At 51.7% G+C, this 21,857-nt stretch overlaps 12 protein-coding genes across 12 annotated transcripts; 6 read left to right on the top strand and 6 right to left on the bottom strand.

The window, feature by feature from the left end:
* Window positions 1–7: 7 nt before the first annotated feature.
* Window positions 8–1,037, top strand: M438DRAFT_346329 (uncharacterized protein). Its single transcript, XM_029905647.1, has one exon. The coding sequence runs from the start codon at window positions 202–204 to the stop codon at window positions 757–759; it is 558 nt and encodes a 185-aa protein (XP_029759567.1). The 5' UTR covers window positions 8–201; the 3' UTR covers window positions 760–1,037.
* Window positions 1,038–1,111: 74 nt separating this feature from the next.
* On the bottom strand, window positions 1,112–2,539 carry M438DRAFT_346328 (NAD(P)-binding protein). The gene is made up of 2 exons (XM_029905646.1): window positions 2,053–2,539; window positions 1,112–2,003 (listed from the first exon to the last, which is right to left on the bottom strand). The coding sequence occupies exons 1-2, from the start codon at window positions 2,273–2,275 to the stop codon at window positions 1,189–1,191; spliced, it is 1,038 nt and encodes a 345-aa protein (XP_029759566.1). The 5' UTR covers window positions 2,276–2,539; the 3' UTR covers window positions 1,112–1,188.
* A 54-nt stretch (window positions 2,540–2,593) lies between these two features.
* Window positions 2,594–5,562, bottom strand: M438DRAFT_346327 (isomerising glucosamine-fructose-6-phosphate aminotransferase). The gene is made up of 4 exons (XM_029905645.1): window positions 5,063–5,562; window positions 4,917–4,987; window positions 4,617–4,848; window positions 2,594–4,557 (listed from the first exon to the last, which is right to left on the bottom strand). The coding sequence occupies exons 1-4, from the start codon at window positions 5,065–5,067 to the stop codon at window positions 2,787–2,789; spliced, it is 2,079 nt and encodes a 692-aa protein (XP_029759565.1). The 5' UTR covers window positions 5,068–5,562; the 3' UTR covers window positions 2,594–2,786.
* A 273-nt stretch (window positions 5,563–5,835) lies between these two features.
* M438DRAFT_346326 (phosphoglycerate mutase-like protein) lies at window positions 5,836–7,506 on the top strand. The gene is made up of 3 exons (XM_029905644.1): window positions 5,836–6,020; window positions 6,081–6,294; window positions 6,981–7,506. Exons 1-3 carry the CDS (start codon window positions 5,967–5,969, stop codon window positions 7,469–7,471), a joined length of 759 nt encoding a protein of 252 aa, XP_029759564.1. The 5' UTR covers window positions 5,836–5,966; the 3' UTR covers window positions 7,472–7,506.
* A 1-nt stretch (window position 7,507) lies between these two features.
* M438DRAFT_346324 (uncharacterized protein) lies at window positions 7,508–8,948 on the bottom strand. Its single transcript, XM_029905643.1, has 2 exons — window positions 8,565–8,948; window positions 7,508–8,508 (listed from the first exon to the last, which is right to left on the bottom strand). Exon 2 carries the CDS (start codon window positions 8,462–8,464, stop codon window positions 7,700–7,702), a length of 765 nt encoding a protein of 254 aa, XP_029759563.1. The 5' UTR covers window positions 8,465–8,508; window positions 8,565–8,948; the 3' UTR covers window positions 7,508–7,699.
* Window positions 8,949–9,441: 493 nt separating this feature from the next.
* On the top strand, window positions 9,442–10,467 carry M438DRAFT_356080 (proteasome core particle subunit alpha 7; the record flags this gene model as incomplete). Its single annotated transcript, XM_029907078.1, has 4 exons — window positions 9,442–9,444; window positions 9,503–9,568; window positions 9,621–9,779; window positions 9,835–10,467. 4 exons carry the CDS (start codon window positions 9,442–9,444, stop codon window positions 10,465–10,467), a joined length of 861 nt encoding a protein of 286 aa, XP_029759562.1.
* M438DRAFT_346322 (manganese and iron superoxide dismutase) lies at window positions 10,120–11,833 on the bottom strand. The gene is made up of 3 exons (XM_029905642.1): window positions 11,554–11,833; window positions 11,322–11,496; window positions 10,120–11,262 (listed from the first exon to the last, which is right to left on the bottom strand). Exons 1-3 carry the CDS (start codon window positions 11,617–11,619, stop codon window positions 10,598–10,600), a joined length of 906 nt encoding a protein of 301 aa, XP_029759561.1. The 5' UTR covers window positions 11,620–11,833; the 3' UTR covers window positions 10,120–10,597.
* M438DRAFT_346321 (ArfGap-domain-containing protein) lies at window positions 11,767–14,698 on the top strand. The gene is made up of 3 exons (XM_029905641.1): window positions 11,767–12,232; window positions 12,292–12,308; window positions 12,359–14,698. The coding sequence occupies exons 1-3, from the start codon at window positions 12,118–12,120 to the stop codon at window positions 14,234–14,236; spliced, it is 2,010 nt and encodes a 669-aa protein (XP_029759560.1). The 5' UTR covers window positions 11,767–12,117; the 3' UTR covers window positions 14,237–14,698.
* A 1,144-nt stretch (window positions 14,699–15,842) lies between these two features.
* M438DRAFT_335990 (DEAD-domain-containing protein) lies at window positions 15,843–17,517 on the bottom strand (the record flags this gene model as incomplete). The annotated part of the gene is made up of 2 exons (XM_029903854.1): window positions 15,843–17,412; window positions 17,474–17,517. The coding sequence occupies 2 exons, from the start codon at window positions 17,515–17,517 to the stop codon at window positions 15,843–15,845; spliced, it is 1,614 nt and encodes a 537-aa protein (XP_029759559.1).
* Window positions 17,518–18,442: 925 nt separating this feature from the next.
* M438DRAFT_275830 (uncharacterized protein) lies at window positions 18,443–19,123 on the top strand (the record flags this gene model as incomplete). The annotated part of the gene is made up of 1 exon (XM_029900812.1): window positions 18,443–19,123. One exon carries the CDS (start codon window positions 18,443–18,445, stop codon window positions 19,121–19,123), a length of 681 nt encoding a protein of 226 aa, XP_029759558.1.
* Window positions 19,124–19,449: 326 nt separating this feature from the next.
* M438DRAFT_335988 (uncharacterized protein) lies at window positions 19,450–20,614 on the bottom strand (the record flags this gene model as incomplete). Its single annotated transcript, XM_029903853.1, has 3 exons — window positions 19,450–20,031; window positions 20,088–20,531; window positions 20,591–20,614. 3 exons carry the CDS (start codon window positions 20,612–20,614, stop codon window positions 19,450–19,452), a joined length of 1,050 nt encoding a protein of 349 aa, XP_029759557.1.
* A 545-nt stretch (window positions 20,615–21,159) lies between these two features.
* On the top strand, window positions 21,160–21,649 carry M438DRAFT_335987 (uncharacterized protein; the record flags this gene model as incomplete). The annotated part of the gene is made up of 3 exons (XM_029903852.1): window positions 21,160–21,171; window positions 21,227–21,448; window positions 21,506–21,649. 3 exons carry the CDS (start codon window positions 21,160–21,162, stop codon window positions 21,647–21,649), a joined length of 378 nt encoding a protein of 125 aa, XP_029759556.1.
* Between the last annotated feature and the right edge of the window lie 208 nt (window positions 21,650–21,857).

Genomic DNA, 21,857 nt, shown 5'->3' with positions numbered 1-21,857 from the left:
ATGATTGCTCGAGATGGATGCCGTGAAGCTGTTCTAGCTGGGCAGGTACTCAAGCACGCCGGCGGACACTGACCATGACGCCGCCGACTGGGAGCTTGCGGCCGGAGAACGGCAAATCCCGCTTAGATTCTCCAATTCCATCTCGAGATCTTGAATCGCTCTTTCCGCGCCGACGAGGTCAGACCAGACATTGCAGACGATATGGCGACAATCAACCCAGAGCATGTGCGACTTGCACAATCACTTCCTCCACGACTCCTCAACTTCTTCAAGCGCTACCCGCCGCCGGCTCTCTCACAATCTACTACCGGTGCAACCATCGCCGCCAACACTTCCTCGGCCGACGCAAATGCAAACACCCCTACTTCAATCCCAGAGAACGCCGTTTTGGAATCGCCGCTGCAATCCGAAAACCCTTTCATGCCTTTCAAGAACCCCATCACTCAAAGGTGGCAGCCCGCCTCTTTTTCTCTCCGCAAGCAATCCGAGATCATCAAGCTCGCCATTAAGCACAACGTCGTCTCTCTGCTGCCATACACACACAAGCTGCCTGAGGAGGTCGCTCGCCGTCGTGCCGAGCACGGTCTTCGCGTCAAGGGAACTGGTGTTGGTCAGAAGGTCAAGGGAAAGATGTGGGAGCGTACGCTCAAGGGCAGATTGGAACAGCGCGAGAAGGCTATGGTTGCTATGCCCGAGATGATCCGTCACTGGAAGGAGAGAGGTCACGGAAGAGGTTGGAAGAAGTGGCCCAAGAACTAAACTGTTCTTCGATCCTTACTTTCCTTGCCATCAATCTGCACAAATCGGCGTTAATCATTGGGGGGACTTTGTATCGGCATACCACGATTGTACATTACTTTCAAAACAGATGGGCCTTTGGCTCTTTTTCACGCTTCCTCAGGAACAGTCCTCCATCCGCCAACCTTCAACGTAGCCGCGTGACAGTCTGTTTTAGGAGTATGATGGGTGTATCAGGTTATTGAAGAGCTCAGGATCCAAAAATGCAGGGCTGGAACGTGCATTCCTACAGCATGCGCGTGACAAATTTCAGCAGATGGAGTGGATGTCTTCTATATTAAGACATTGTAGATACGATGCGATAGAGAGACGAGGGGAGTAGTCATGAAGATTTCATTAGGGTTTGACTAGCGTAAATTCATGTGTCCTTGAAGAGCCACTGCTAGCACTCTACTTCTTCTCCTGCTGCAATCTCTCGTGCTCGTTCTTGACAATGGTCGGCACCTCGTCCTCAATGCTTCTCTCCTGAGGCTTCCAGCCGAGCACCTCCTTGAATCTTCTGGCCTTACCTCTGGAGTTCCAGCCCCAACTGACGGCCTCGAAGCCAGCAGTCTTCTTGGCTGTCTCCATGTCCATCTGCTCCATCTTGACCTCCTTGAGGAAACCTTGCTGCTTAGCACTCTCAGCAACAACCTTGCTCAATTCTCCCCAGACGTGCTCGCCGTTCTCGGTGAAGTAGTAGCCATTGCTGCCCCAGAGCTTGGGGTCGGTGTTGTTCTTTGCTGCTTCCTCGACGAGCAGTACAAAGGCGCGAGAAAGGTCGTGGACGTGTACGTTGTTCCACATTGCCTTGCCGCCGCCAATGAGGGGGCCAGCTTGGATCTCCAGGACACTCTTGGCGAGTTCATAAACCTGGCGGCCACGGGTAAGGGAAGGACCACGGCCATCACCGTAGATGGTGGGAGGGCAGACGATGGCAGTCTTGACAGCACTACCAGCGTTTGTGCCAGCATTGATGACGATCTCGTCAACGTTCTTGTGGAAGGCTTCCTTAGGGAGGTTGATGAGTTCGTCCACGCCATCCAGGTCATCGAAGACTTTGTCGGTATGTTCGCCAAACTTGTCGGCCGATGAATCGAAGTAGGTCAAGATACCGGTGCCACCGGTGTGAAGCCAGTATCCGGGCTTGGAAGCACTGTGACCGGAAGCAAGACCTTCAGCAATAGCCTTTGCGGCTCCCTCGTGGTCAGAAGCATCCGCGGTGTCTGTCAAGTCAGTAAACGATGTATTGGTACAAGCATTGGTTCAGCTTACGAATAACGATGTTAGCCTTGGAAGCCTCCTCCTTCAGCAGATCGCTGCTGTCATTGTCTCCTTGTACAGTCTTGACCTTGGGGAACTTGTCGGTCACTGACTTGCCCTTCTCAGGTGTGCGAACCAAGGCAGTGTATGAGTACTCGGGATGCTTGTTGTAAAGCTCATATAGCGTGTCGCCGCCAATGTAACCAGTGGCTCCTGTAATGAAGATGTTGACCATTTTTGCTATGTTTTATGAAATCGATTCGAAATTTATAGTTGTTCGAGAAGGCAGAGGAGGCTCGAATCGAGTAAATATATTCGTTATTGGATGCTAGGTTAGTGACGTCGTTAAGTGGGGCTGAGGCTCCAAATGGTACCTCCGGCATAAAGAGCAGCGATAGGACACATTCTAACGCCTCACAGATTCTGAACGAGGAACTCGGCCGCTCATAATCCACATTATGTGCTTGATAAGCCTGTTAGGACATGCCACAGTATGATGACATACCTTTGGATCCGTTCAAAAGGACAGCTCACGATCCGCGGCACTGGAAGAGTGAAGTTTAAATGCATTTTCGATATATTCTCTGGTAAACACCTGAGAGCAAAGAGACAGACAGACTTTGATGACCCCATTTCCATGTATACTCCGGTTGTTTCCCAACTCCCCATAACCTTCATCCGAGCTCCCATGCAATAAAAACGAGAAAGAGTTCTGTGCTAAATCTTGGTAAAGAGAGATGCCGCATCTACTCGACAGTGACACTCTTGGCCAAGTTTCTGGGGAAGTCGACGTTCAAGCCCTCAGCGACGGCCAACCAGTAGGCCATGAGTTGAAGAGGAATGACGTTGAGCAGACCCTGCAGAACATCAATGGTCTGGGGAACCTCAATCTTGTCGGTCTTGTCACCAGGGAACTCGCTGTCGCCCTTGCTGCAAATGACAATGGGGCGGCCCTTGCGAGCAATGACCTGCTGGTAAGCGTTCAATGACTTGGCGAAGAGGCTGTCGCGGGTGAGGATCATGACAATGGGAAGAGACTCGTCGACCAAAGCAAGCACACCGTGCTTGAGTTCACCAGACATGACAGCCTCGCAGTGAAGGTAGGAAATTTCCTTGATCTTCAGAGCACCCTCAAGAGCAGTGGCGTGCTGAGCACCACGACCAAGGAGAAGCAGGGACTTCTGGTTCTTGAACTTGAGGCACAGGTTCTTGATGTCCTGATCCTGCTGGAGAATCTCCTTGAATTGCTCAGATATCTTGCCAAGACCGTCCATGATTGCCTCTCTTCTGGCTTGCTTGGAAGCACGGTCCTCACTAAGAGACAGAGCGAACATAACCATACAGACGAATTGAGAGGTGTAGGCCTTGGTCGAGGCGACACCAATTTCGGGACCAGCGTTGATGTGGACACCACAGTGGGTCATCATCGAGATGGACGAACCGACAACGTTGACAATACCGACGGTCAGAGCACCACGCTCGAGACAGTGACGGAGAGCCAAGAGGGAGTCGGCAGTCTCACCAGACTGAGAAACGAAAACGCAAGTGTCGTCACGGAAGACAGGGGCCTGTCTGTCAAGGAAGTCAGATGCCAACTCGACCGAGATGGGAATCTCAGTCAGCTCCTCGAAAACACCGCGAACAGCCATACACGAGTGGAACGAAGTACCGCAAGCGATGAAGATGATTCTGCGGCAACGACGAATGGTGGTGATGTACTGCTTGAGACCACCAAGAGTGATGGTCTTGTTCTCGGTGTTAAGACGACCGCGCATAGCGTTGACAATCGACTCGGGCTGCTCGAAAATCTCCTTCTGCATGAAGTGGTCGTAGCGGCCCTTCATGATCTCCTGGAGCTCAATCTCAATGGTCTGAATGGCACGGACGTTGGAGGCGCCAGAGTCCTTGGACAGACGATGGATGTTCAGCTGACCGTCGTGAATGTGGGCAATGTCGTCGTCCTCGAGGTAAAGGACCTTCTTGGTGTGCTCGACAATAGCGGATGGGTCGGAGGACAGGAAGAACTCAATGGGCTGAGGAGCACCGTCTTCGGAGAAGAAAGCGCGCGACTGAGAGCGGTGGAGCAGGCTCTTGTCAGGAGGAGCAAGGAGGTTGTTGGACTTCTTCAATGCGACGTTCTGGGAAGCAGCCTCAGCGGGGAGAGGGCCATCCTCGCCGAACTCAACATCGACAAAGTCGACCTTCATCTTTCTCTGTGTGCGGACACCAATGACCAAGGGAGAACCCTTGCGGGCAGCGACAACTTCGGTGGGGAAGTGGATTGACTTGAGCAGCAGACCGAAGGCGCCCTGGAGCTCCTTGATGACGGCCTTGACGAGGGTGGTGAAATCGATGTTCGGGTGCTCGTCGAAGATGTACTTGGCCAGCTTTGCGATGGCCTCGGTGTCGGTCTCGGTCTCGAATCTGAAGCCCTTGGTCTCGAGCAGAGCTCTCAACTCCTTGTAGTTGGTGATGATACCATTGTGGACGACGGCGAACTCCCACTTGGGGTCGGATCTGTAGGGAACCACGTATTAGACTTGTGTATGTTTCTGCTGCAGCTCTTTCTTGCGTACCTGTGGGGGTGGCAGTTGACACGCGAAGGGGGACCGTGGGTGGCCCAACGAGTGTGGGCAATACCGGCGTGTGCGTCAAAGACCTTTGTAAGATCGGGCTTCTCCTCCTCGATGAGCTGCTTCAGCTTGGCGACCTTGCCAACCTCCTTGAAAGCGAACACTTCGTTTCTCTTGTCTCCGTCGATTGCCAGACCAGCTGAATCATATCCACGGTACTCGAGACGCGCAAGACCTGCTATGCGTCAGCCGAATGCGCTTGCTGTGACTCTTGTCCGAAGTCAGGGGTCGCGTGAGACGTACCATTCACGAGAGTGTCAAGAATTGTCTTTCTGTCCTTCTCCACCAGGTAGTTGACGTAGCCGAAAATGCCACTGTTAATCGTCGTTAGCACCTCCTTCTGTCACTCGTTCGGCCTTGTTGTTGCTGATCTCGGTCTGTTTACTCACCACATCTTGTCGTGTAAATAGTGTACGGGGTATCCTCAACACTTGAGTATGAAATGAAAGCAGATGGGTCGCAAGCTTCGTGATGTCTATCAGCCTGGCAGATGCAGGAGCTATTAAGAAGCGAAAAGAAGATATATGGAGTGAATCAATGGAGGAGCAGAGAGGGAAAATGAGAGTTGGCGGAAGGGGCAAGCAACGAGCTCTTTATAAGCACGGCCCCAAAATACAGTCCCCAGAGAGAGCTGTTTCTCAGGCAATCTGATCCAGGTCCCTTGTTTCAGACCAGCCCTCCAATTCTGTTTCTTCCCTGTGCCTGCACGCCTGACTAGCTGCCATCCGACCACCATACTTAGCAGCTCATACCGTTCAACTCCATCACAGCCCTCTCAATTGGCTTGTGTCTCTCGTGTTCCTGCATATAAATACCGTCGCCATCCCGACATGGTGCCACTCGGTGATCCCGACTGTAAAGTACCTGGGGTGCCAAGCGGGTGTGTACTCAAAAATAGCCTACGCTTCACCTCCATCTGCTATTGACGTCTGCGCCCTTCGCCCTATTATTGATCAGAAGGCCTTTAAGTGCCGATTGAATTCGAGCCAGCTTGCTAGCATCTCGTTTCTCGGTTGTTGTTGTGCCCTGTAAACACCTTTCGACCTCAAAGCATTGGCCAATTCGTCGGTCTGAGCCTCTTTGGGCTTGTTGCGCTGGGGCTCAAGCTTGACCCTTCGAGAAAAACAAAAACGCCTGTCACCCAGCAGAAGTTAGGTTGGGCCCGCGCTGTGGAAGCTCAAAGCTGTCCTTCTTCCCATCAACAACAAAGTGCTATCATATTCTTGTTTCCTAGAGTCTATCATTCATCCGTCTACACGAACAAGCAGACAACCACACCGCTTCCTAAAAGCAATGCCTCCCACCGTCATCCTGATCAGACATGGCCAAGCACTGCACAACGTCAATCATAAGTGCTCTCCTTCACCGCTGAGGCGTCTCTGAATGCATCTTGCCTGACGTCCTGCACAAGAATATGACATCCCCGACCCGGAGCTTTCTGACTTGGGTCGGCAGCAATGCCGCGCGCTCGAGCAGCACCTTCGCCAGCATCTGCCGCTCGCCGACAAGGTCGAGCGCATAATCACTAGCCCCATGCATCGTACCTTGGAGACCACCGTCCTTGGACTTGATTGGCTCATCAAAAGAGGTGTCCCGGTAGAAGCTGACGCTCTATGGCAAGGTAAATGATCGTTCTCCTATTTCTGCTTTGTTCCATTTGTTTGCATCAGCTCAAATCCCATTGCGAGATTTGACAGGCTGTATAGCCGTTTCTAGCCTATACACGCATGGAAAGCCGATGCAGGCGCAGCACCGTTGACCGTTGAATTATCTTTGGGCATTGATGCAAATGTTCTGCTCGGCACTTCTCTACTTCAGCATGTCGATCGCTTTTGTTTATACATGGGCATACCAATACGCCTCATTGTCGCTCTCGACCAGGCTTTACTGCAAAGCGTTGGATACTCTCAAGGACTTCAAGATCTTTGAACGGCTTTCCTCAACACCCATGAGTCAGCTGTACTGGACTTGTCAGCATCTCACCAACCCATGACTTGCAAACGCGCTCCCTCCGATAATCGGTCCGCACTGGAGAGTGGTGGTGTTTGCTCTCTCCTGAGCGCTGCAGGCACTGCTTGGAACCATTCCGACGCTCGATGCAGTTCCAACTCGTGGTCTTGGTTGTTAAGAAGCCGACAGCCTCTCGATGGACAAGATTCCTCACTGACAACACACTGTGGATCTCAATGGCTGCTTCATGAGCGGAATCACGTTCCTGAGAGAATCACCATGACCCCAGCCTCACGATACCTCCATAACCACCGCAGTCTCTGAATGCTCAAAGACTAACCCCTCTCCTCCTCCCAGAAAACTCAGACAAACCCTGCGACACAGGCAGCCCCCTCGCAAACATGAAACAAACATTCCCAAACAACATTGACTACAGCACCGTCGATCCCCTCTGGCCCTCAAAAATCGGTCCTTACGCCTTCACCCGCTCCGCAACCATCGCTCGCGGTCAATCCTGCCTCCGCAACCTGCACTCCCGCAAAGAAAAAGTCATTGCTGTGGTCTCGCATTCGGGATTCTTGAGATGTGCGATTAGTCTTTGTAAGTATGCTAATGCTGACTATCGCATTTTTGACTTTGCGGAGACGAGCAAGGAGGGTGGAGAATTGGAGCTGGTGGAGTGGAAGGAGACGGAGGAGAATGGAGGTGGATTGGGAGAGAGTGAGAAGGGGAGGGCGAAGGTGGAGGAGAGTGATTTCCCGGCTGAAGAGCAGGTCGAAGAGGTCAAGGAGCAGCTGGGTGGAAAGACTAATGACGAGGCTGCTAAGGAGATCCCTGAGAAGAAGTAGAAGGTTGATGATCGTATAGTAAACCATTAGAGAGTTACGATTTCGCGGTTTGCTCACTATGAAACTCCTGATAATAAATAAGGATATGTTGCGCTACATTGTGTGTTCTGCCGTACTCCTTGATTGCGCCTGCATATGCTGTCGTAATTGTATCCTGTCACCCCCTGAAGAATACTATGTGCTGAACCGAACCGGACCGGACGTCTTCCTTCGTGGAACACACATCGCCTACAACTCCATATCGTCATCATCGTGTGCAGCAGATTGGTAGCCACCATAGCTGCGCTGCTGCTCAACCTGAGCATTCATGGCCTGCAGCTGTTCGAAGTTGCGTGCCTGTGCCCAAGAACCGTATGCATCTTCCATCTCCTTGACAGAGCGATCCTGCTGCGAAGCTTGAGATTGCCACATGCCGCCAGAGCAAGAAGCATACACAGGCTCACTGTGAGCAGAGTGGGCATAGCCCGACTCCATATAAGGCTCAGCCTGTGCATCGTCAACTTGTCCACGCATGCGCTCCTCGTAGCGCAACGATGCCAGCTGCTCTTCGTGTGCCAGACTTGTTTCTTGCTGCATGTGGTCTGCTGACTGTGGGGGAGAGATGCGCCAGAGTTCGAGTAGGCGTAATCGCTGGTCGTAGTCTGCGTTGGTGAAAAGCTTGACTTGCGAAGGGCTCAGCGAGGTGGGGTCGATGTCGTGGTTGCGCAGCATCGACGCCAGATGGATGGGTGTGAGGCTGTTACTGTGGTTGTCTAGTGGGCTGCCACTGAGGGGAGAGTCTGCGCGGGGTGCTACTGCCTGCTGTTGTTCCGGCGTTGGGGCAACGTGCATGTAGTAGGATGGAGTGTAGTGCTGGGAGCTGTAGTAGATGGGCTGAACGGTAGACGTGTGGCCGAGGAACTGCTTGTCGGGAGTGGATTGAGGCAAGGTGTGATTCAAGCTCATGTTGTTGGCAAAGAGACGAGCCAATTCGTCCTGTTGATACTGTGACATGATGATACTGGTGATGTGCTTGGTGTCGATCTGCTAATACTGTGCTGTGGGCAGAGTGTCAGTCGACTGCGTCTCGCAGAAGAGAACGCCTGCGCCTTACGTGTTGCAGGTGGTGAGTTCTGCGAAACGCCGGCAAGAGGGTATGGATCAGGCAGATGCGAAGGTGCTGAAGAAAGAGATGCGAAAGTTGGGTGAGACAGAAGGAAAGATGTCGAACGAAGAAAAAGGATGATCAAGATCGCGGTGTATGGAAATAAAACGGACTGGTATTGCTCCAACCTGACGAGTTCTGCCCAACCGTGCTCCACCTAGAAGGAGGCTAATATCGAGTGGAAACAAGCGGTGTCCAAGGGGGCGGCGGGGTAAATGAGCAATCCAACTACAAAGAGTGTAGTCGTAAGATGGAATGATACGGGAATGGAAGTTGTCTATGGTGTTTACGCTGAGAAATGCTGGAAGGTGCAATGATCTAAGGAAGTCATGGAGAGAGGCGGGGTTGGGAAAAGTTGGTGGGTGGTCGTCATTTGAAGAGGCTTGAACCATGTCACATGGGCTTCATTGTTGGACAAAAGCAGTGGATGTAGAAGGTAGTTATGCACTCATACCGAATGGATCTGTCAAACAAAAATGTTGTGTATCTAGAGAATAGGTAAAAATGATAATCCAGGTACTGTACTCTGCATCTCGTCAAAACAATTGTGCAGACGATCGGTGACTCTAGTGAGAGGTACAGGATGACAGGGTGTCGGAGCTTGGCGTGCGTCTTCGCCGTGAGATGGAGCTCGTCCGCCATCCGGGAGAGCTGCGTCGATACATCACAGAATAGACAGCCAAACACCTAATTCTTGCATCTGCGCATCCGAATCTCTTGTTTCCCTTCTACTCACTCACTCGATTCATCCTCATCTGAATCTCTGTATCCGCTTCTCATCACTGAATAACTCGCCTTCCTTTCCACACCTTCATCAACCGCAAGCATGGTCAGTAAACGCCGCATCACATGTCGCATCGTGTTTCTTTGCTAACTCCCATGTCAAGACTTCGATAGGAACGGGCTACGATCTGTCCAACTCGGTCTTCTCTCCCGATGGACGTAACTTCCAAGTGAGCTCATCAACACTCATCCTTGTGAAACCATTAACTGACGGCCGTCTAGGTCGAATACGCCATGAAGGCAGTCGAGAACGGCGGTACCTGCGTTGGTATCAGATGTCGCGATGGTGTTGTTCTGGCTCTGGAGAAACTCGTTACCTCCAAATTGTTGAAGAAGGATGCAAACAAGAGGATAGCCACTGTCGATCGCAACATTGGTGTTGTACGTTCAACTTCCACCCTACTTACGATATTTTCCGGCTAATGCTTGTTTACAGGTTTCTACTGGTCTTCTCCCCGATGGTCGCCACTTCGTTACTCGCGCTCGCGATGAGGCCTCATCATGGCGCTCTCTCTACAAGCAGCCCATCCCCGTCGCCTCCCTCGCCGACCGCATGGGATCATACGTCCAAGCCTACACCCTCTACTCGTCAGTCCGCCCCTTCGGCATCACCGCCATCATTGGTGGTTGGGACTCGGAGCTCGAAGTGCCCGTTGATGCACAGGTCGGTTCCGGTCCGTCAAGTGGCAGTGGCGGCAAGATGCCCGACGCAAAGGAGGGTGGCCCATACCTCTACATGATCGAGCCATCTGGACTGTACTGGGGATACTACGGCGCAGCTACTGGCAAGGGCAGACAAGCAGCCAAGGCGGAATTGGAGAAACTGAAGCTCACCCCCGATCAGGGCGGCATCAGCTTGGAGGAAGGTGTCAAGGAGGCAGCAAGAATCATCTACGTGGCACACGAGGACAGCAAAGACAAGGAGTTTGAGCTGGAAATGACGTGGATCAGCAAGGTTGATGGACCCACCAAGGGCAGACACGAGGAGGTACCGAAAGAGATGCGTGAGGAGGCAGAGCGTCTGGCCAAGAAGGCACTCGAGGGAGACGATGACGAGATGGAGGAATAAGCAGCTCGGTGCCCACCACTCATGACATGTACGATACAGCAAGCGGGGGCCGGATATTGAAAGTCGAGGATACAAGCAAGCAAAGCGTACACGGGAATGGCTATATTACATTTTGAACATGACAAGGGAGCTACTTTTCTACAAATTTGCCGTTCGGCTTGTCGGAGGGCTTGATCATCTTTTGGTCGACGGCTCCCCAGTTGATAGCCTTCCACCAATTGATCAGGTACTGTTGCTTTCCTCCCACACCGTATTGCCTCAAGTATGCATGCTCCCAGGTGCTCACACAGAGTACCGGAGTGATGAGCTCAGTACCCGGAGGAAGCTTTGGGGTTGCTCTTTCACGAGTCGATGTAGGACCGAAAGAACCAGCAGAGCCGTTGTAGCCCTCGGAGGTGCTCAGGTCAGCACCTTGTTGTCGAACACCAGCCTCAGCGTACGGGGTGCCAGCATTGTAGGTAACTAGGAGTCTGAATTCGGGCGTGTTGTTTCCGATTGACGAGGTGGAGCGCTTGGTTGCTTGGACGAGCCAGACGAAGCCAGGGCCGGTCATGGCGCTTGCCTTGGACAACATTATCCTCCAGAGGGTGTCGATGTTGCCGAAGGATGCAATCAGGGCTTTTTCGAGAGTCGGGAAGGCTTCGAGCTTTTCGCTGTCAATACCAACACCCAGGCCGTCGAAGAAGAAATGTGTGTTGTGGGCCATACTGGCGGCTGCAAAGACGGGGGCATATTGGGGATTGCGGGCGAACTGGAGGATGAGCTGCTTGGTCGACGACTGTTCAAAGTCGGTATCTTTGAGCGATTGGGTCAGATGAATGCTTCCTTGTAGACAGTGCTGGTGGTGTATTTACTCATGGTGGCTTTGTTCAGTCGTTCGACAAGGTGTTCCATGTTCTGTCTCCATGCCACATCGTAGGCAGGTTGATCAAGGAGACCGGGAACACCTCTGGCCTCGAACTGTTCCTTGTATGACAGATTGGGAACCTCGTGGAGTCTCGATATTGATGATGCATGAAATTGTCTAGCCTGCGCAAAGATGTTAAGTAAATGGTTGGGTGTATGATGATTAGGTATCAGACGTACGTGAGGGCGCGACTCCAGCAAAGGAGCCCATGCGCTTCTTGAGCGCGCTAATCTGTGTAGAACCATTGCTGTATTGCTGTATGGCGGCGGCGAGGCTCAAAAGTTGGAGTCTGTTGTACAATCGAAAGTCGCCGGACGGAGAATTCCGACTTGCGGTCTGCGGTGGTTTGTACCACGCCCTGAAACTATGATCGCAACTGATGACTTGGACAAGTATTTCAAGCCTGGTTTATAAGAGACGAGCAGATCGGATACGGTCTTGATCTGAAAACAACGAATTGATGCCTGCGATATGTGATGGCTAAGATTGTCGGCAGCCACATGATGATGAGCTGCGGTGGAGCGGGCTGGAGCGCGCCGATCGAAGACATGGTCATGTTTGGCCAGTACTTGACCATGTACACATCTATTTCTTCAAACCCACTGCAACCATGCCGACCACTTGACACGACCAAATAGCACTATTCATCCACAATCAGCGTACTGCTTGTCGCATATAATCTCCTTCACTGCTTAGAAACATCCTAACCCCTTTCCACTCGGCACGTGGACTTTCTCTACAACATGGCCAGCGCCGTCAGCAAGAGACAGCAGGCTCGCAATGAGCGCATGTTGCAGGATCTTTTGAAGTCTGTACCTGGGAACGACAGATGCGCCGATTGCGCTGCGAGGAATCCAGGTGAGCCAATTCACAGAGACGTGGGACTTTCTGGAATCTGCGTGCTGACACTGTACCAGCATGGTCCAGTTGGAGTGTGAGTACAAGTCGCTGAAATCCGATGCGCCTTTCTGACAACATCAACAGCTGGGCATTTTCCTGTGCATGAGTTGCGCCGCTCTGCACCGCAAGATGGGCACTCACATCTCCAAAGTCAAATCGCTGAGCATGGATAGCTGGACTCCTGACCAGGTCGACAACATGAAGCGTGTAGGAAACGTCACGTCAAATCGCACATTCAACCCCCAGAACATCAGACCCGACATTCCAACCGACGCAGACGAAGTTGGAGGTGTCATGGAGCGTTTCATCCGCCAAAAGTACGAGCACAAGGCCTTTGTTGGTTCGAGGCCCAGGAGTCATACGGTTGGTGGAGCCAGTGTCAGCTCCAACGAAGGAGTACCACCGCCTCTGCCGCCAAAGCCTGGAAAGAAGTTTGGTTTCTCGCTGGGAGTTCGTTCCTCATCGGCCACTCAGCAAAGGTTCACACCTCCCCTGTCACCCGCTTTGACAGGATCAGATGGACGTTCCACACCGCCTATCGGAAAGATGAACAAGCCGTCGCGCGTCTTTGGCTCGACGGTAGGAAACCAAGAGGAGGACACATTCGATACCAAGCTGGCATCGCTGCGAGAGATGGGTTTCCCAGACACACGCCGCAACTCGATGGTTCTGAAGAGCGTCAATGGTAGTCTGGACAAGGCAGTCGAGACGCTTGTGCGCTTGGGTGATGCGACCTCAGGGGCACAGGGTACCCTAACCCCCATGTCAGGCAGCACCAGCAGTTCCAACGCCAATGGCATTTACATCGAGAAACAAAGAGCACAAGAGAAACCAGCTTCCTCGACGAACCCCTTTGATGCTTTGGACTTGCAACCTCCCCGCCGTGCCTTTACCCAGCCCGCACTTTCGACTGTGGCGCCGCAACCTTCATACAACCCGTTCCTTCAACCTCAAACTCAGCCTCAGGCACAGCAGTCCCTACAGAACTCTTTCTCGGCCATGCAGATTACCAACCAGCAGCCTCAGCAATACCAGAACAACCCATTCATGCCCCAGCAGATGCAACAGCCCGTACAAGCTCCTACTTATCCTCCTCAGGACGCCCAGCAATACCAACAATCGCAACCACAGTCCAACCCTTTTTTGAGAAAAACTCAATCCCAAACATTTGCGCCTTCAAATCCATTTGGCATACAACTATCAGCAGCTCCTCAAAACCCATGGCTTGCACAGCCTCCGGTTCAGATACAACAAGCACAATCGCCTGGTGCATTCTACCAACCCCAGCAGGACTTCTTTGCTACTCAACCGCAACAACAACAACAGCAGCAGCAGCAGCAACAACAACCTCAATACCAGCAGCAGCAACAGCAAAACCCTTATCATCAACAACAACAACAACCGCAGCAATTGGCTCCCCAACAAACCTCGAACCCCTACGCAAACATGTCTTCTCCTCAACCCTCTTCCAACCCCTTCCAGATACCCCAGTCCAGTCAACCAGAGCCGTACCAATCTTATCAATCCGCGCACCAACAGCAGCAGCAGCAAATGGCACAACAACAAATGCCTCAGCAACAACAGCAACAGCTGTATCCTCAGCCCACTGGACGCTTTGGTAAAATGGACATCATGGCACTGTACAACCATCCCCAGCTTGCACCTTCAAGGCCCCTACAATCACTACCTGAAAACGGTATGGCTCCCAACATGATGCCAGACCAACATCAACAGCAGATGCAAGCTCAGCAGATGCAAGTACCACAGAGAAGTGTCACTATGCCTGTTGGAAGTGGCAGCATGAACCCTTTCGGCTCTGCACCTCCCCCGCAGCAGCAAGAACAGGCTAGAGCGGGCGCCAGACATGTCAGCCAGGAGAGCAGAGATTTTGTTGGCATGGGTAATGGAAGACCGCATTCCCCCGACGCATTTGCTAGTTTGAGCGCGAGGTATGCTCGTTGAGCTGATTCTTTGGATACCCGATTTCTTTGGTTCTCGTTGGGCACGTCGTACGTTCTTCTATTCATCGGCGGAGTCTTTGTTTCAGCGAACGTCGTTTTTCTCCTAAGGCCGTCTTTTCCTTTTTGGTCGGTTTGTTCTTTGAAAAAGCCGACTTCTTTTCTTTGGTTCTTCCCATGGCCCAAAAACTTCTGTACATATATTTCTCCTTTTTTTCCTTCTTTTGCATTCGAGAAAAAATGAAGCCTTCTTTCTTCTTTTTGTTGGTAGAGATTTGTCTACTGCGATTATTGAATTCTCGTCTCACCTGCTTGATCGCTCCTGCCCCTTCGTGCATCTTGATCTCTTCAATTGGCATCTGCTCTCGGTCGCTCTTCCCGATGGCTTCAGCTCTACATACGCGTCTTTTCTTTTTACTCGTTCCTTCTCCGAATTCGTTCCTTCTTAGTGTTGGTCCCTTATGCTCGATGTTAGTCTGAATCTTGTTTGCCTAAACAGGACGACTTGCTTCTGTAACAATTATCAGATAGGCAAACACATCCTTATCTGGATGCAAGAAGATCACTTGATGACGAACGACAGTAAAGGATGAGAAGTTTGAAAGAGAGAAGATTCAATTGTCATTGTAGTCCAGAGTAACAGTAAAGCTATAACGAACTTCGCTTATCCTTGAATACTCCATTTCCTCATTCTCCTTCAAAAAAGTTCTTTTCTTGTTCTTTGTTTTCTTTCTAACCAGGTTTTCTTCTCTTTCCTTGTACAAGCTTTCTTGTTTCCCATCGACAAGTGAATGTCCAGATAACGTAGGGGATTTGCGAAGAGTGGCTGAGGTTGAGAAGTTCCGGTACTGATCTGGTGCGCACCTCTAGACGGCCAGAGTGACGTGGGCCGAAGAGGTGGGTGATCAACAGTTGAGAGATGGGTTCAGGACAATGTGATTCGGAGATATCGTGTCTTGATGGTGTAGTAAGTGGATTGGAAAGCTTCCACAGGCGGCTGGAAAGTCTGACCATAGCATCGCTCTCGGCGATCAAGCCAAGGTCGGATTCGAAAAAATGTATGCCGACCTCGACCTGACGGTGTCGATGATTTGAAGGGTACGTATAAAGTTGTGATGCCGAATGAACAGATAGCGGGTGGGTGGTGACGTGGTAAAAAAGCAGAATAAGATAACAAGGCAGTCATTTGATCTGGTCCAGCCGGATTCGAATCAACAGCATAACGCCTTGTTGGGTAGAGGGGAAAGGTGCAAAAAAACGTGATGGTACATTGTGCATGAAAAAGGGTGGGGAAATGGAAAACGGGATTCGTTGCATCGCATGTCGAGATGGCGCGTGAAGAGGGTCGAAGATGATGTTTGATAGTCACTAGTCTGCGCTTTGCAACCAGGAGGCGCGCGGTGTGTAGAGTGGTGATGTTGAATATAGTAGTGTCGACGTTAGGCTTGACCGGAAGGGGGTAAAGTAACTTCGTGGTAGCATGACGCGAAAACAATCCATGTCTTGCTTTTCCCTTCTCATCTCATTCCCATCATGAAAATGCAAATAGACCCGCCTGGGTCAAAACGCCGAAAAACGCCAATTATCCCAGTCAAGAAATTGGTATCAGATTACCTGCTAGGTTGCTGCCCCTGAGGCTGGGGGAAGCTCTGAGGAGTGGGGAAAGCGCTGGGCTGAGAGAAGCCGCCTTGGGGGTAAGAAGGAGCCTGCTGAGGAGCCTGCTGAGTAGGGAAGGCTTGCTGGTTGTACTGGGCCTGCTGCTGCTGGAAGCCGCCACCCTGGCCACCCTGGGAGGGGTACTGGTTGCGAGGAGGTCCTCTTCTCTGACCTTGCTGGCCCTGGTAGTTGCCGCCGCGGCCGCCACGGTAGCCCTGCTGGTGGTGCTGACGGCGCTCTTGGGGCTGTTGCTGCAACTGCGGGGCACTGGTAATGGGACGGGGAATGTTCTCGGGAGTGTCGTAGACGTACAAGCCCTTGTCGATGTGCTGAGGAATGGGCTTGATCTCAGTGCCAAGCTCCTGCTCAATTCTGTACAGGTTGAAGCGGTCATCCCAATTGATCAAGTTGATAGCCAGACCAAGGTGACCGAAACGGCCGGAACGACCGATACGGTGGAGGTAGGTCTCGGCGTTCTTGGGGAAATCGAAGTTGATGACAACGTTTACAGCCTGAATATCGATACCACGAGTGAGGAGATCGGAACAGACGAGGTTACGGCAGTGGCCAGCGCGGAAGTCGTGGAAGACACGGTTACGGTTCTGTTGAAGCATGCGGGCGTGCGAGTAGAAGCAGGAGTAGCCGAGCTCAGTAACCTTCTTGGCCAAAAGCTCGACACGGGTGGTAGAGTTACAGAAGATGATGGACTGGTTGATCTGGAGACGGGAGAAAAGGGTGTTGAGACAGTGGACCTTTTGCTTCTCCTCGACGAAGGCATAGTACTGGGTAATACCGCGTAGTGTCAGCTCGTCCATGAGGTTGATCTCGTGGGGGTCCTTCATGTGCTTGTCCTTGAATTCCTTGACAATGACGGGGAAAGTGGCCGAGAAGAGCATGACCTGGCGGTCCGGAGGGTGGAAAGAGAGGAGCTGATCGATAGTGGAGGTAAATTCGGGGGAGAGGAGCTTGTCGGCCTCATCCATGACAAATGTCTGGGCGGTCGAGAGGTCTGCGACACCACGGCTGGCAAGATCCAAAATTCTGCCAGGTGTACCAATGAGAACATGTACGGCCTCGTTCAAGCGGATAATGTCGTCCTTCAAGCCAGTACCTCCAGTAGTGACCATGACATTCACACCAAGGTGTTTTCCAAGCGTCTTGCAGACCTGCGATGTTTGGAGAGCCAGTTCTCGTGTGGGTACCAGGATCAAGGCCTGAATCTTGCTGTTCTTGGGGTTGACGCGTTCGAGAGTGGGAATGATGAAAGCAGCCGTCTTTCCGGTGCCGTTCTTTGCGCGGGCAAGGACATCTCTGCCGGTAAGAGCGACGGGGATAGCTTCTTCTTGAATAGGTGAGGGCTTTTCGAAACCTGACTCAAAAATGCCCATGAGCAGTTCGCGCTTGAGATAGAAATCTTCAAATTCGAGACCCTTGGTCGCGGTAACATCTTCTGTTTGGACTCTGCCATCCTTGGCAGGTACCTTCAGTCCTGACCTCCAGTTGCCGTCTGCCTGGTTTGATTCACTGAGGGGAGATCTTGTCAGCGTGTGGTTCCGGGTAAGCTTTGGGGCCGGTATAGGCATACTTGAGCGAGGCAGCTTCGAGCTGACTTGCGAGTTGATCCGCCATTGTATGTTGTTGTGTGAGATGTGGTGGTGGGGGAGAGAAAGAGACGTAAGCTCAAGAAACACGCAATGCAATGTGGTCGAGTGAGTTGATGTGAATATAGGAGTGGGTGCGCGCAGTGAAGAGGTACACTGAGTGTAGTAATCGCGATTCGAATACTGCGTGTGTTTGTTGGTGTTTGGAGCGGATGAGCTGTCGCTTGTTTCGTGACACGGAGTTCGTCGTGGGTGGAGTCACACAGTATTCACGTCAATGCAGGTGTGAAATCGAGCGGCGGAGTAGTTTGCAGTTCTAGTGTGGGCAAGAGGATGAAGCGAGCTGGTGGTAGATCAAGCGGGAGTGCACAATAGGCGGCGAAGAGAAGGTTGCAATGAACAAAAGAGTCGTCGTGCGCTTGCCATGCGGATATCATCAAGCTTGATCGAGTAGAGCCTTGGCACACGTCGGCCAATCACACGACCTGATTGAGCTACCATACATCAATTGCTCCTTCCTGATATTCTAAACCTTCTAGAACAGTATCGAAGTTTACCTTGTTCTCGACATTTCATCTGACTGATCAGTTGCCAAAGTGAAGTAACGATAGGACAGCTCATTCCTAAGCGCGCACCACAGCTGTTCGTGCCGCAGCTCTGTAGGCGAACATCATCCGATGACCCGATAATATATATCAGCTCGACTCCATCGCATCAACCAACAAACCATGTTTTCCCAAATGCTCCGCCAGAGGTTGGGGCTGAGCAATTCCAATCCAATTCTCCAATCTCGCAAGGCTTCCTCTCTACTCAAACCACGCCACCCGTTCTTCAACCCATCAACAACACGCACAATGAACAGAGAACTTGATCCCATCAGCCAGTTCCGACTTCAGCGTATCCAACGCTTCTATCACTCTGGAGGCTATGGTCGTGCTGGCTCGAACGGCGTAATGTCTGCCTTCTACTTCCTCTTCGCCGCGAATGCAATGGTCTTTGGCGCCATTAATTACGCGAAATACACAAAAGACTGGCGTCTTGAAAAGAAGATCCTCGGCCACACTCTACTCTCTCCGGCATCTTTTGATAGCGGGCGGTGGTGGACTGTGATCACTTCTGCCTTTGCTCATATTGATCCGATGCATTTCGCCTTCAACATGCTCTCGCTGTACAACTTTTGCTCCCTATGCGCGTTCATCCCAGGAATGAACGGTCTGCATCTCTTTGCTGTGGCTGGAGGTTCAGCAATCACTGGTGGAATGGGCTTCCTCTATCATCGCAGGAGAAAGGTCGCAGAGGCAAACCGCAGTGATTGGCAGAGCAAGACTCGCAATTACAATTCCAGTGCTTTAGGAGCTTCTGGCGCTGTCATGGGTGTAGGCGCATTGACTGCTTGCTTGATGCCCAATGCTCCCATGCAGTTGATGTTGATTCCAATCACATTCCCGCTTTGGGTATTTGTTGCCGGTTATGGCTTGATCGACTCGTACTTCCTGGATTCGCCTACTTCGTCTATCGCTCATGCTGGTCATTTGGGCGGTTTGGTGTTTGGTGCTGCATACTACTTGGCCTTTATGAGAAGATCTCCAGCGGGTGTGTGGAAGAGCGTCGAGCGAATGATCAGAAGAAGATAAGTGCTGACCTGGATTATGTATAATATTTACTATCAAAAAAAAAAAAAGAACTCAAGTACAATGTTTCATCGGTTTCCAATAAATGCACGTTTCGAAAGCAGAAGAGGAAAGTAGCTGAATTTGTTGCTTGCACGGGCACAGCTATGAGAAACCCCAAAACCTTGATCCCATAATAAAAAAGACCATCCCAACCGCTGTTAATGCAATCTGAAACCAAAAAGTGTGATATGATCATCACCACATAGGGAAAAACTCCACTGTACACCATTACATCCGTCCCAACCAAGACCCTCCTAAGATTTCGCAGAACATCCACCGAGCTGTGCTTAGACAGCCTGCTCAGGCGTCTCGTTGCTTGCTACAACAGCCGTACCAAGACCGCGATCAGCAGTACCACGGATGATCATCTCCTGCCGCCTGGCACGGATGAATTGGCTGACAGATCGGATAAGAATAAACCAACCGACAATCATGAGGCCGTACGAAATCCAGTCTTGAGCACCAAGTCCGCTTGATTCGTCCATACCGGTGACATTTCCAGCAACCTTTGAAGGATCGAAGTCGTGAGCGTTAGGGTCTGAGGGGATAGTGCCGTTCGGGTCGTTGGCAGGTACGCCGGTAACAGGATCCGAGGGTACTGATCGGAATGTGAAGCCGTATTGGATCAATGTGATACCGAGACCGGCGCGAGAACCGTGCTTTGCGGCGTGTGTGGTGTGAAGGAGGTATGTAAGGAGGAATCCGATGAGTTGGAAGGACATGGAGATAAGAGCGTTCCAGACAAAGGAGAAGAGACTGCCAACAACAAGGCCGTCGACGAAGATGTCGTCGCTGTTGAAGGCTCCAGGGGCCAAAATAGAGGTTTCCCAGTATGGTGGTGCTGAGTCGGCAGCTGCTTGCTCATATGTCTGCGATAAGGTCAGTAAGTTGCAGAAAGGGGGGACGAAAATGCGGTCGAACGTACCGGAGGCTTCTCCTCAAGTTCCTCGCCACGGGTAGGCTTTGCCGAGATGTTGGCAAAGACACCATCGTTGACGCTGTTTCCACCTCCGTAGGTCCTGCTGCTGCTTGAGCGACTGCCGCCAGGTAGGAACATATTAATCTCAGTGACTCTGCGACCTAGTCGTGGAGGTTGGACCTCAGGAGCTGTGGGTTCGGGAGAGTCGCGGTCGTTGGACTGGACCAGTCGTCGACGGTCGGCGTCGGGGCCGTCATGGTCGTCCTCGTCATCCGAAGGAGCGGCAAAAGCGTCGTCGATATCTCGGTCGGCATCCTGGTCGCGATTGTGGTCGTGTTGAGCAGAGTTACGGCGAGAGGAGTTGAGAGAGCGGAAGGACGGCGGAGGCGAGTTCGGGATTGGTTGTGAGTGTTGGCCGGTTACGTGGTCGTCCTCGTCATGTGTTTGCACCTGAGAGTCGAGTCAGAATATGCGAATACAATGGAACAGCGAGCAGAGACAATACTCACACGTTCATAGTTTGAGGAAAACATTATGGTAATGGAGCGCAGAGGTTGGGCGCTTGAGATAAGACGAAGTGGGCCGAAGGGCGGAGAAGAAGGGTCGCTGGTCAGGGTCGGCGGTCAAAGGAGGCGAAAGTAAACAGAGTCGAGTCGAGGGATTAAAAGGCAAAAAGAGCGACGGAAGATGGGGCGCAAAATCTCAGGAGTCAGAGTCGGAGTCGGGAAGATAATCGAGATATCAAAAACAAGACGGATGGTGGTAGAAGAGAATGGACGGGTCGTCAGTGACTGGTGATGCGAGGATTATGGAAGCCTAGTCTCACTCTCAGGTCGACCTCGCTTCCCGACACTCCCGCGATCCGTACAGCGTATCAGCGTATCGCCCGCGCTAAGCCACGCACCTCAGCCTCAGCCCAAGGGAATCTGGGGTAAAATGCGAAAGGGTTTTGATGATGTCGTCGATCAAATTGTTAGACGCTGCCAGTCGATTCGTCACTACTTTTGTTACATCGACAATTGCTGTATAATTCATACTCAAAACACAATAATCCTACCCTCGCCACATCACATTCACAATGTCACGCGCTGTAAGTGGACCGCTCTTTGTGCCACCAGACAAAGGCGACTGACCAGACACGACAGCAAGCTTCAAAGCACTACGCCCGCATCCTCTCACAATGGCCCGTAGACCGTCTGCGCCCTGAAATCTCCTTTCAATCCGTCTTGAAGAAGCGTCTTGAAGCTGCACCAGTCGCACAAGTCAATCAAGCCAACACGGCCCAGACACAAGCACCCAAGGCAAGAAATGAGCTCCGCGAGATCAATGCCTTGTATTCTCTGCTCGAGAACAGATATTCTTCGGCCGTATGTCGCGACACACTCTGCACAAAGACTCTTAGGATGCAATCTAACATATCACAGTACCCTTTGTCAAATGCTATGATGCACCCTGCCTCGGCACCCGAGCATTACACAACCCTCGTCAAGGAGCTTGACGAAGTCCCCGACCGCACTTTCTTCCAAAGAATCGCTAGTCGCTTCAAGGGCATGGTCCGTTTGCAATAGACCTTTTCTCGACCTTTTGTAAAATATTGTACATTACTGCCAGAGTCCAAGACGTCTCGGCTGAACAAAACATAAAACATGGAGCTCGAAGCTCTATTGTGTACTAATAGCATATAGACACTTATTCACGATGTTATGCCTGTGTTCCATCTCAGTCGAGCTTTTGTTTGATCTTGCGAATCTGGTGTGGTCAGCTCGAAGCAGAATT

This window comes from Aureobasidium pullulans (assembly GCF_000721785.1).
Source record: "Aureobasidium pullulans EXF-150 unplaced genomic scaffold scaffold_11, whole genome shotgun sequence".
Classification (NCBI taxonomy): Eukaryota; Fungi; Ascomycota; class Dothideomycetes; order Dothideales; family Saccotheciaceae; genus Aureobasidium; species Aureobasidium pullulans.
This window is presented reverse-complemented; position numbering and strand designations above follow the sequence as displayed.

Excerpts from the sequence above, each read along its gene's own strand:
- M438DRAFT_346329 (XM_029905647.1), top strand. The coding sequence starts at position 202 with ATGGCGACAATCAACCCAGAGCATGTGCGACTTGCACAATCACTTCCT.
- M438DRAFT_346328 (XM_029905646.1), bottom strand. The coding sequence starts at position 2,275 with ATGGTCAACATCTTCATTACAGGAGCCACTGGTTACATTGGCGGCGAC. Across the intron at positions 2,004-2,052 it reads CAAGGCTAACATCGTTATTC|ACACCGCGGATGCTTCTGAC; the intron begins GTAAGCTGAACC and ends CTGACTTGACAG.
- M438DRAFT_346327 (XM_029905645.1), bottom strand. Across the intron at positions 4,849-4,916 it reads TCTTGACACTCTCGTGAATG|GTCTTGCGCGTCTCGAGTAC; the intron begins GTACGTCTCACG and ends GACGCATAGCAG. Across the intron at positions 4,558-4,616 it reads GTCAACTGCCACCCCCACAG|ATCCGACCCCAAGTGGGAGT; the intron begins GTACGCAAGAAA and ends GGTTCCCTACAG.
- M438DRAFT_346326 (XM_029905644.1), top strand. The coding sequence starts at position 5,967 with ATGCCTCCCACCGTCATCCTGATCAGACATGGCCAAGCACTGCACAAC. Across the intron at positions 6,021-6,080 it reads AAGCACTGCACAACGTCAAT|CAAGAATATGACATCCCCGA; the intron begins CATAAGTGCTCT and ends TGACGTCCTGCA. Across the intron at positions 6,295-6,980 it reads AGCTGACGCTCTATGGCAAG|AAAACTCAGACAAACCCTGC; the intron begins GTAAATGATCGT and ends TCCTCCTCCCAG.
- M438DRAFT_346324 (XM_029905643.1), bottom strand. The coding sequence starts at position 8,464 with ATGTCACAGTATCAACAGGACGAATTGGCTCGTCTCTTTGCCAACAAC.
- M438DRAFT_346322 (XM_029905642.1), bottom strand. The coding sequence starts at position 11,619 with ATGGTTCTACACAGATTAGCGCGCTCAAGAAGCGCATGGGCTCCTTTG. Across the intron at positions 11,497-11,553 it reads TGCTGGAGTCGCGCCCTCAC|GCTAGACAATTTCATGCATC; the intron begins GTACGTCTGATA and ends ATCTTTGCGCAG. Across the intron at positions 11,263-11,321 it reads ACTGAACAAAGCCACCATGA|ATACCGACTTTGAACAGTCG; the intron begins GTAAATACACCA and ends AATCGCTCAAAG.
- M438DRAFT_346321 (XM_029905641.1), top strand. The coding sequence starts at position 12,118 with ATGGCCAGCGCCGTCAGCAAGAGACAGCAGGCTCGCAATGAGCGCATG.